The following is a 12,200-nucleotide window of genomic DNA, read 5'->3' as shown; positions in this document are numbered from 1 at the left end:
AGAAAACTCCTCAGGCCGAATATACACATTTAGAGAAGCAAACATTTTTCTTTTTCTACCACTAACAGTGAACATAAAATAAGCTGTAATGGCTGTTGTGTGCAGCTTTTTTAAAAAACTATCTTAAAAAAATAATTCACTTTTTCGATCTCATAAAAATTACACTTAATCAAGCAAATCTTTTTTCATTTACTAACACTAGCAGTGTAGTTAAAATAAGGTTTTAATGACTGTTGTGTATGAATCTATTTCAAAACAAATTTTAAAAGTACTTAAGATTAATAAATATTAAATATTTTTATATACAAACTCCTAATCATTCGTTTTCACAAATGCAACAACAAATATAGATGACAAGCAAGTTTTAAATATACTAATTGACAACCAAGACTTTTCAAGCAAATATTGCTCAAACAACCTCCATTTATCCAATCCCAAAAAATCAAAATCCAACCAAATCAACAAACAGGGATTTTGTTGGGTTTTATGCCCTAAATAAAAATCATTTCAATATAATCAGATTTACTTATTAATATAGATCAGAAATAACATTTAATGTTGCATGGTTCACATGATTTATTTCATGATTATATGTACATAATGTATGAATTCATCTGAAACCCTGTTCACATACTTGATCCTGTTTATTGTGCTGTCAACACATTGGAAAGTAAACATGACTATGTGAATAAAGTTTCCTAGATTTATCAGACATAGGGTTTTACTGATATGATAATCTACAACAGAGTTTACTTGCATTTGGAGAAGTGCTATGTTCTTTCCAGAGCATTGGTTAAAGTAAAGCTCAGGTTGGATGCATGGAGTATGCATCGGAAGGGACCGATATTGAACTTTGACTTAGATTTATTAAACTTACTGTAATATCTATTCAAGTCAATATCGCCAAGTTGATCCTAGATCAAATGTTCTTAATCCTGTTATGATTAGGCTCAATCTTGAAAGGCTATTCGTGTTATTTGATTTGTTAGTTAAGCCTACTTTTAGGTCAGGGTGATACGTACATTTTGGGAACACGGTAGTGCAATTGAGTGGGAGCGCTATCATAAACATGGAATCTATAGCTTCTATCTGGCGAATAGTAAGCAAAGGATGATCTCCTTCGAGCTGGACCAAACGAACATAAATGGTGGAGTACTCATTTCACATAAGCTGAAATATCATTTATACGGGGTCAAGTGTTTTAAGGAATAAATACATTGTAGGGTGTAACGGTAATTTAATCCCTTTACAGTGTAGATCATTCATATAGAGGATCATTGATCACATTACGATTATAACAATGGATAACTAATGATGTGTCTATGTGGTGGAACATATAGAGCATTCTATATAACTGAGAGTGCAATTCTAAGTTCTATGCGTGGATACAACGAAGAATTAATAAGTTAGTGAATTTTAGTGCTAAATTCTTGATCTACTTATTGGAAGCTCGGTTATATAGACCCATGGTCCCCGCACTAGTTGAGATAATATTTCTTGTAAGAATCATGTAATTGGTTTTGATTAATCAATTATAATTCTGAAATTAGACTATGTCTATTTGTGAATTTTTCACTAAGTAAGGGCGAAATTGTAAAGAAAGAGTTTTAGGGGCATATTTGTTAATTATGATACTTTGTATGGTTCAATTAATAAATATGATAAATGACAATATTATTTAATAATTATTTATAGTTATTAAATAGTAAGAATTGGCATTTAAATGGTTGAATTAGAAAATTGGCGTTTTTGAGAAAATCAGATGCAGAAAAGGTAAAACTGCAAAATTGCAAAAAGTGAGGCCCAAATCCACTAGTATAGGGCCGACCACTTTTGTAGGAAATTTAAACTGATTTTTTCATTATTTTAATGCCAAATAATTCAAACCTAACCCTAGTGGAATGCTATAAATAGTTAGTGAAGGCTTCAGGAAATTTACACTTAAATTTTTACACTTCTGATTCAAAAAAAACTGAGCCTCTCTCTCTCCCTATCTTTGGCCGAACCCACTTTCTCTTTCTTCTTCCTTCAATTTCAAAAATCTTAGTGTGAGAGTAGTGCCCACACACAGCAAGTGATACCTCAATCATAGTGAGGAAGATCGTGAAGAAAGACTTTCAGCAAGAAGGAGTCTCAGCACCAAAGAATCAGAGAAAGAGATCCAGGTTCAGATATTGATAATGCTCTGCTACAGAAAGGAATCAATGGCTAGATATCTGAACGGAAGGAGTCATTATATTCCGCTGCACCCAATGTAAGGTTTCCTAAACTTTATAGGTGTTTATTTCATCGTTTTAGAAAGTTCATATTTAGGGTATTAATAAACATACTTGTAAGTAGATCTAAGATACTGGTAAAATAAATTCTAACAACTGGCCTCAGAGCCATGGTAATTGATTTACTTGCAAGAAATTTGGACTTTAAAACGATTGTTTGTTTGTTTTTGGATGGTATCATGTTGTATTGAGTGTTATTTGATGATTGATTGGTGTTTGTGAATTTTCGTGAAGAATAATTGAATATCTGTTTCTGGAATTATTTTTATTGGATATTATGGAAAAAATTAAGCAAGTTACTTTTTTTACAGAACTCAATTTCGATTTAATTTGAATTAGTTATGATTTTTTGAAAATTCAAAAAAATCGGAGTTGTGCTGAAATTTTCCTGCGATCGCAAAAACTGTCCGTACAGCTCGCAATTTTTTCGTTTTTCTTCAATTTTTCATGCTTTTTCATGGAATTAACTTCCGATTTTTTGTGTAGTTCTATATTTATACCATTACTATTCCTAATTCAATTCTAATTATCATTATGAATTAATTTAATATTTTTTAAATTTAATTCAAGATGTTAGTGTAATTTGAATTTAAAAATAGTTAGTATCTATCTTTTTTGCTTAATAATCTATCTTATTTTTAAATTTGATTATATCTTATCTTATTTTTAAATTTAAGGTCAGATTTTAAATTTTTAAATTAAATTTTTTTTAAAATAATTTGACCTTATTTAAATTTAAAATAAGATAACTATAATCATGTAATTTTAAATAGATGTAAGATATTTTGCTAACTTTTAAATTTTGTTATTTTATTTATTTAAATTACATTTAAAATCTGAAAAAGATATTCATTTATCTTTTTTAATTTTTTATTTAATTTTTATATGTAAAATAGCATTTAAATTTTAAAAGTAGTTAGCAAATTTTGAAAGGGAAATTTCATTAATTGACCCTAATAAAATACCCCATTTCAAAATTTATACCCTCCACTAATTTATACAAATTAATTCCACTATTACTCATTTGTACCCAAAATACCCCTCAAATTTAATTTTCCTATTCTCTCTCTCTCTCTTTCCGTATTTCCCTCTTTCACTCTCTCTTTCTCTCTCTGTCGTTTGCTATTCCCTCTCTTTCCCTCTCTCGTTCTCTCTCTGTCGTTTACATCTTTCGAACGTTACTCCACGACGAAGACCCAACGACCCAACAACGCAGTCCACGACCACGACCCCAGTCCGGCCACCCACGACCCTGACCCTGACCCAACCCTCTCTCTTTCACACTATTCTCGTTCTCTCTTTCTCTCTTTCTCTGCCTATTGCTCTCGACATTGGAACCCAACCCACCCACACCCACGGCCGACATTGGAACCCAACCAATTTTGAGAGGTCGTAGCCACGAAAACCAGAACAGAGGTCGTCCCCAAAACCACGAACAGTCAAAGGTAAGTTTTTTTCTTATTAAAAAATAGAATTTTCATAGAATTGGATGGGAATTTGTGTATGTTATTCTGATTAGATTGTTTTAGGATGTGTATACGAACTTGTGCTTGTTTTTCTGCATGTTAATCAGCAGTGTTTTATTGTTCAAACAAGTTGTCGATGACTTGTCGATAGGTTATCGATATAATGTCGACAAGATTGAAAGTGTTTGAGTCTGTGTTGTTAGTGTATGTCGATAGGATATCATTGGTATGTCGATAGGATGTCGACCTTATTTGGAATAAAAGTGGAGGTCTATAATATCGATAGGATATCTACCTTATGTCGATATCTTGTCGACTATTGGTATGTAGTTGATATATGTTAGTGTATGTCGATAGGATATCATTGGTATGTCGATAGGGTGTCGACCTTATTTGGAATAAAAGTGGAGGTCTATAATATCGATAGGATATCTACCTTATGTCGATATCTTGTCGACTATTGTTATGTAGTTGATTTATGTTTGATAATGTCGACAGCATGTCGACAGGATGTCGACAGATTGTCGATATGTTGTCCACAATGTTATTTTTTACTGTTTCTGTGATAATGTCGACAACATGTCGACAGTATGTCGACTGTTTGTCGACCAAATTTTTTGTTTACTTACTGTTTGATAATGTCGACAGAATATCGACATGATGTCGATGTTATGTCGACTATTTTTTAATTTTTGTGGCAGTTATATTGATTTGTTTTTCCCTTGTTTTTTCAGATGGCTCCCAGACTCATTATTCCAGCACCCGAGCATTTCACTGGCCGCGTCACATATAGGGGCACTGGAATTTTTGCAAAAATTAAAGCTCGGTTTGAGGAGTTCAACCTTAATAACACGGTGAAGGAAAGCCGTTTCGGGAGCTTCTGGAATGCCGTACCACTGACATTCTCCTCGGTGTTATTTCACCAGCTGATGCTCCACAAAATGAAAGTGGATGCTCAGGAGGAGTTGAGGATGAGGTTTTATGTTGGTCGGAAGGAGGTCCGATTCGGGGTGCTGGAGTTTGCACTCATTACGGGTTTGGACTTCTCCTCGGGGCCAACAGAAGAGGAGAAGGCTGCGCAGGTCACGCGCTCGGGGTCAGACCGATTGATCAACAAATATTTCAACCGGTCTGATAGTGTGAAGACAGAAGCACTCCAACTTCAGTTCACAACCGCCGAACCGGAAGACTTGTACAAGCTCGGCTTGTGCTTGTTTGTGGAGTCAGTGCTTCTGGGCCGCGAGGCCAACGCGCTGATCACGCCTCACATACTTAGATATGTGGAAGACCTCGAGTTCTTCTTCCGGATTCCTTGGGGGAAGCACTCATTCGCCAGACTCATGCACTCGCTTCAGAAAGACATGTTGAAACAGAAGGCCAACTTCGAGAAGAAGCTGAGTTCGGATGTTCAGCACGAGTGCAAATACACAGCATATGGCTTCGCACCTGCAATCCAATATTGGGCGTACGAGGCCATTTTGGAGGTTGGCAAGAGGTATGGCACGAACCACGGGATTCGGTTCCCCAGGATGCTTAGCTGGACGAGCAAAGGCGATATTGGGAAGAAAGACGTCAGCGCATTATTTTCTAGACGGGTATGATTTTCACTTATGTTCTGAATAATTATTTAACATAAATGCTTGTAATAAATGCTAAATGGTTTTATTTTGATATTTGTTAAACCATAAACAGAATCTGGAAGTGGTGAAGGGGCTCCTTCCACGGACAGAGGAGGAGGCATTTGTGAGGACAATATCTTACGATGGTGTGGAGAACCTGGTTGATGATGTTGTGGATGACACAGAGGCTGAGGCAGGTAGTCAGGTACCAGAGACTCAGGTCCAAGACACTCAGGAAAGAGACACTCAGGTACTAATTTTTGGAACTTTTTTTTATGTCTTTATTTTTTATTATTTTTTTTATATAGTGGAGGGTATATCGTATGCTTACCGTATTTTTTTGATATATATTTTTTCAGGCCACTGGTTCAGAACCTCAGCCCAGTGCACCATCTGCATCAGGCGTTCGGGGTGCCGAGTACACTGATTTAGTGGCTCGGTTGGATAGGATCGAGGCTGACACTCAAGGTCTGTATGCTTCTCATGTCGAGCTGAAGAAGGCATACGAGACCAGCCATGTAGAGCTGAAGGGTGGTCAGAACGTAATTATGGAGCAGCTCAGACACATATTGGCCATGTTGAATCGTCCGCCAAGGACAGCTTCAGCACCGGAGGCCCCAGCAGATCCATCTACCCCACCACCAGCTGCTTCACCCCCAGTAGAAGAGGATGAGGTCTTCCCCGACGATTACGATCCTTATGAGGGAGCTCCAGCGACTCCGATCGAGGCACAACCTCTTATCCATGTACATGACACCGAGTCACAGGGTGAGATTCTGTCCATAGAGGCACAACCTGCAGTGGTTAAGAGTCGGAAGAGGAAGAGAAAGCCTCCTGTATGGTTCGGTGACTATACGGAGATGAAGAGGAGACATAGGCCATCTTCGACTTTTGATCCCCTGGAGCCACCGGATGAGAAATTGTTAACCACTTTCCGAAAGTGGTGTGTTGGACTCATTCCGAACCACCGACTTCGGGATTTGAGAAGTGGTGATTACGGTCCAGGATTCTTTTGGATAATGCTCACACCAAAGGAATGGCTTACAGATGACGTAAGTAAAGTATTTTATAATATTACTTCACTTTACAACTTTATGTGCAATTAATATATTTTTTTGTCTAACTGACATTTCCCTTTATATGCAGCATATAGATGCAGCAATGCATATGCTGAGGAGGCGACGCACCGACTATCCACTGACATTTCCTCAGAAGGGTATCATTCTCTCCACATTCGTGACCGCCATGATCAGCAGTGCATGGACGAGCCACAAGGGTCCGAGGAAAAACTTTAAATGGGAGGATTATATCCTGGACTACTGCACAGGGTTTCATAAGGTATTGTTTTAGTAAGATTTTAAATGTTAATTGTTTGGGAAGATTATTATGGTTTGTTAATTGTTTCGTTGTTCTCTGTAATTACAGTCCCAAGTCTTTGAGAGATGGAGGGGTAACGATTTTATTTACTTCGTTCTGCACCTTCCCACGGCAAGACACTGGGTCACAGTTGAAGTCGACATAGAGCTGTGGAAAATTAATGTCTACGACTGTGATTCCAGCGTCTGTCATTGGACCGCCATGGAACCCATCATGAAGGTTTGGGCAGAACTGCTGCCCTCGCTAATCCTTGCAACCAGGGAATTTCCACATAACAACCAGATCATGGCGTTAGCTAACGGTGACATCACGGTGCTTCCAAAAATGCACGCGACTCGAGCCACTGACGACTTAGTTCCGAAGTCAGCAACTGTGTACATAGCGATAAAAAATACTATAGTATTAAAATATGTTTTACGTTAGACTGACTTTACATTTTATTTTGCATTTAGTGGTGATTGTGGCGTGTATTGCATTGAGTATGTGGAGCATCTCATGATGCAGCGTGGATTGACCGATGTGACGCCGCATCGGATAGCCATGTTTCGTCAACGGTGGTGTGTCGATTTATTTTACCAAAATGTCTGATTATATGTGTAATTATTGGGACATTGTATATTTTGTGTAATTAACATTACAGTTATGTATATATAGATTTTCTTTTCGTTCAAATTTTGATAATTATACGTGGTTTCAAATATAAAATATCAACATTATTCAACAAAAATAACTATTAAACCTAAAAATAATTAAAATATTTGAAAAATATTCAACCTCAACAAAAATAACTATGACAAAATATGCATCATTACAATATATCAAATTTCCCAACGAATACGTACAAGACGCCTCAGATGCGGGCTTTGCATGTTGCTCTGTTGTGGCCTGAAGCACCACAAATGGCCGCAGCTTTCGTGGTACAGAACCTTTTTTATCACCAGACGGGAAACGGTTCTCCCGTCTTCTTCCAGGGTTGCTTTTTCTTGGACGACCTACAGGCTTCTTTTCCACAGGTACCCCAACTTTCATATTCTTGATGTGTTCTGGGAGAACCCAATCATCCTCGTCACCAGTGAGATTGATGGTATCATCGTAAATCTTCCTCCACGTTTCTTTTGAATAATAAGGTGAGCAAAGCGTGTACACACTTGTGTTCGTTTTCAATGCCGCGACACATGCATGAAGGCAAGGGAGTTTCAATAACGTGAACACGCCGCAGGTGCATGTTCTTTCAACTAGATTCACATCACCACCTCTTTCACCGTTAGGTCCCCTACCAACGTTATACAAATTGGCTCCATTTCGTTGGACGCGCCTGTACCTTGCATTTTCATGAATTTTTGCCAAGTTTTTTTCGAAGAGCGTGGCCAAAGGGGTGGCACATTTGTCAGCATTTTCGAGGCGATCAGCGAACCACGATTGGAGTGTGAACCTGATAAATTCAACCAAAGTAGTTATTGGATATTTCTTGAACTCTTCTGTGACACTATTGAAGCTTTCAGCAGTGTTGCTCGTCATGATGTTGTATCTATCGCCCAAACAATAAGGGTGAGCCCACTTCTCAAACCCTATACTCTCCACATATGTAGCGATGGACGGATTCATCTTTCTAAGCTTCTCGAACTCTCTATCGCATTCAGTCTTTGACCATGCGTAAGCAACATTATATATTTGGTTGTGAAAAGCATCAGTCTTGAATTTGGCGTTCACGTTCATAACAATGTGGTGATAGCATGCACAGTGGACTGCTTCGGGAAAAACGAGTTCAACAGCATGATCAATGCTTTGATGCCTATCTGACACAAACACTAAGTTCTCAACCACGCCAATTGCTACCCTCAACTTCTGTAAGAAATACGTCCAGGAGTCGTTATTCTCACTGTCAACGATACCATAAGCAACCGGCAACAATTGGTTGTTCGCATCGTATGCCACAGCAACTAACATTATACCGCCGTACTTCGTCTTCAAGAAGGTGCCATCGATACTCAAAACAGGACGACAAAAAGAAAAGCCCCTTCTACATGCACCGAGTGATATAAAACAGTACTTGAACCGCTCATCCTCTAAGTACAAGTCAGTAATGGTACCTGGATTCTTCTGTTCCAGCATGTACAAGTACCCAGGAAGCTTCATGTATGAAAACTCAGGCGTACCCCTAGCATACGTAAGTCCCATCTCCCTGCACCTCCACGCCTTCACATAACTCATACTGATACCGTAGTTGTCAAACATGTCCCTCTGTATGTCTTTAGCCTTGTACTTAGTTCCGTCTTGGGTGTACTTCCCCTTAATAAGGTGGCCAACTACCCATGGTGCTGCTTGACGGTGATCTGAACGTCTCGCATTCAAGTTACATGTGTGTTCATTGTGAAATACAGTGACCTCAAATTTGTCAGAATGCATCTTCTTCCTCCCCCTCAATCTCCATTTACAATCTGGAGCCTTGCATGTAACGTACAACACATCAGGGGATGACTTCTTCACCATCCACTCGAAATTGTTATTAAGGGAAAACCTACCCACAACTTGTCTCAGTTCTTCCTTGTTTTCATAAAAATTACCAAGCTCTATCACCCCTGCTTCCTTACTTTGTAAACAAGTAGTTAGCTCATGATTTTCCATTATATCTTCCTTTGTCCACATGGGAGCTTTGAACTTGGTACAAACTTCGAAAGAGGAGAACGTTGAGAACGTTGCATGACGAGCATGTTCTTCGGTTACGCTCGGTCGACTACCGCTAGTTCCGGGTGTAGTGCGATTTTCACTACGAGGTTGTCGTTCTCGCTGTGTACCTTGGTTACTCGGTACACACTCTAACCTCAACAATGGTCCCGCTACGGGTTCATCGACTGCTAAATCATGCTCATCGTCCATATTCAAATCTACAATAGGATCATTATTATAGAAGGGTGTATCGAACTCTTCAAACTGATGAAATCCTGTCGCTTCTTGTTCTTGCCCTACATTGGTCGGAACATCAAAATTGGTCGGAACCTCTAAATTGGCGGAACCTCCTCATTCACACCAATCCCAACATATATTTCGGGAACGCAAGACCCTACCACACTCCGAGGGAGAGGATTAGTAGGCGGCGTAGGCTCCGAATTCCCAACTTTTCTCACCTTGGTCACGAATAATGGCATAAACTCTGTATTTGACATTGTTGCCCTCATCTCTAAAAACGTTCTCAGTTGGCGTTCTCTCTTAATAACCTCTGGCGCAACCATTTTTCCCTTCATGTACAAGGAACAAATCTCCAACTTTAAATCATACGCTACCGGATCAACTTCCAACTCTTCATATAAAATTTGTCGCAGTTCTTGTAGGGTTGTCTCGGTTGTAACTGTCAACGTCAAGCTGCTATTTGCTTTGTAGATCCAATTATAATTCTCACATAACCAAACACCATCGTACGATACAACAAGGAACACTTTGTCTCCTGCAATTGCAAACCAAAAAAACAAGGTGAGTAAAGGAAAAAACACCAAAAAAAAATAAAAATCGACATCCCATCGATATCAATAGACATAATGTCGAGAAGCACAACATCAGAAATTAGGGCACTGATTGTCGACATATTATCGACATACAATCGACAACAACAACAACCATGCTCGTCATCGACATAATATCGACATACCATCGACATTCAATCGACAATTAAAAACGGTTGCACATTTAATGTTAATAAATTTTACCTACGTTCCCAACAGCCCTTCCCAACTGAAACGTTGCATGTCAGACACGTGTCCTATCGACAACATATCGACATGAAGTCGACATGTCGTCGACAAATGTGTTAGCAGTGACACTAAATTGGCATGTTGTCGATATGATGTCGACATAGTATCGACATTCTGTCGACAAATACGCCATTTCATGCGTTTTCCCTGTACAGTTACGCATTTAATGACCATTAAATTTTCATACATTCCCAACATTTTTACTGCTCTATAAAAGCAAAGGGAAATCTTATTCATAAGTGCTCTTGTATTCTACCTATCTCTTACTCTTAAAAATTTCTCTTATTCTCTTAAGTTTGAAATATGGCCCCAAGAAAGAACGGCAAATTCCCCATCCTAACTCCTGCAGAGCTGAAGCAGGAGCCTGATGTTGGCATAGTTACTCCTGCAATGCAGAAAGTTTTGGACGCCGCTCGAGCTTTCGAAAGAGAACGAAATGGTAACGAGTTCAGGTTCATGCAACTTGAAAGAGAATTTTGCAAAACTGGTGTATGGCCGGCTCCACCACCTGGGTTCCCCGAAGGATGCCGTCGTTGCAAACTGGGCATCTTCAACGGTAAACCGGTGAAGCCTGGAACATTATGCAAGTATTGCAAGGCTCACCCACAAGCCAAAGAATTTTAAAAAAAAATAATTTCTTATGTTATGGTTTGTGGTGAGTTTTATTTAATGTTTGTTTTTTTTTTATGAACTTTTATTTTCTGTTTTTTTTTATGTTTTTTTTTGTTATTTTTAATGAACTTTATTTTCTGTTAATGTTATGTTATGTTTATGTTTTATCCACGGTATTTTTCCATTGCATCGATATTTTGTCGACATGATGTCGACAAAATATCGACAACTTCTTAAAAAAACAAAAATGCTTGTTGTCGACATTCTGTCGACAAACATGTCGACAAAATGTCGACAAATAGTTAATCCCATGTTGGGTTGCATGATGTCGACAACATGTCGACATTATGTCGACATAACGTCGATAATGGTCGTCACTGACCTTTCCTTTGTAATCATCGATAAATCATCGACATATCATCGACATATCATCGATAACACTGGAAAACCCAGAAATCGACTGAAAACCAGATCTGCCAGATCTCAACAATTTCAGACCAAAAAACAGCAGTTCCAACAATAAACATACGTATAACAATTTTAAACTACATAAAGTCAAACAAAATGCTTAAAATACAACTTACCCATTATAATGGTGTAAGATTCTTGAGTGATGTTGTATTGTGCTTCGGTTTTCCACCAACACCCACCGAGAAAACAACCATTCAACAGCAAATAAAGAGAGTGAGACGGATAGAGGGAAATTTTTTCATAAATTTTTCAATTTTTTCCTAGAGAGAGAGAGTGGTGCACGAGAGAGAGGGAAGAGGGAAGAGAGAGAGAGAGAAATACCACTTTCAGATTTTAGCTTTTTTTTTTTTTTTAAAAAAAAAAGGGTAAAATGGGAAGTTCATGTAATTAATGGACTAAATTTGTACAAATTAAGGAAGGGTATAAATTTTGAAATGACTTGTATTATTAGGGTCAAAAATTGAAATTTCCCATTTTGAAATGATATTTAGGTTGGTTGAAACCTAATTTTTCAAAATTGTATGTTTAATTTTAAATTTAATTTTCTTTTTTAAAATTTCGAATTATTCAAATTTTTTTAAAAAAAATTTCGAAAAATTATTTTTTATTTAATTAATTATTTCGAAATTAATA

The 12,200-nt window shown here is 37.9% G+C and overlaps 1 protein-coding gene across 1 annotated transcript; it reads left to right on the top strand.

Annotated features, from left to right (window-relative positions):
* Nucleotides 1-4,929: 4,929 nt before the first annotated feature.
* On the top strand, nucleotides 4,930-10,852 carry LOC133035999 (uncharacterized). The gene is made up of 6 exons (XM_061112462.1): nucleotides 4,930-5,337; nucleotides 5,435-5,611; nucleotides 5,721-6,413; nucleotides 6,508-6,699; nucleotides 6,787-7,100; nucleotides 10,780-10,852. Exons 1-6 carry the CDS (start codon nucleotides 5,083-5,085, stop codon nucleotides 10,850-10,852), a joined length of 1,704 nt encoding a protein of 567 aa, XP_060968445.1. The 5' UTR covers nucleotides 4,930-5,082.
* Nucleotides 10,853-12,200: the final 1,348 nt, after the last annotated feature.

The sequence above is a fragment of the Cannabis sativa genome, chromosome 3 (genome assembly GCF_029168945.1).
Source record: "Cannabis sativa cultivar Pink pepper isolate KNU-18-1 chromosome 3, ASM2916894v1, whole genome shotgun sequence".
Lineage (NCBI taxonomy): Eukaryota > Viridiplantae > Streptophyta > Magnoliopsida > Rosales > Cannabaceae > Cannabis > Cannabis sativa.
Note: the sequence above shows the minus strand (reverse complement) of the source record. Positions and strands in the feature narration are given on the sequence as shown.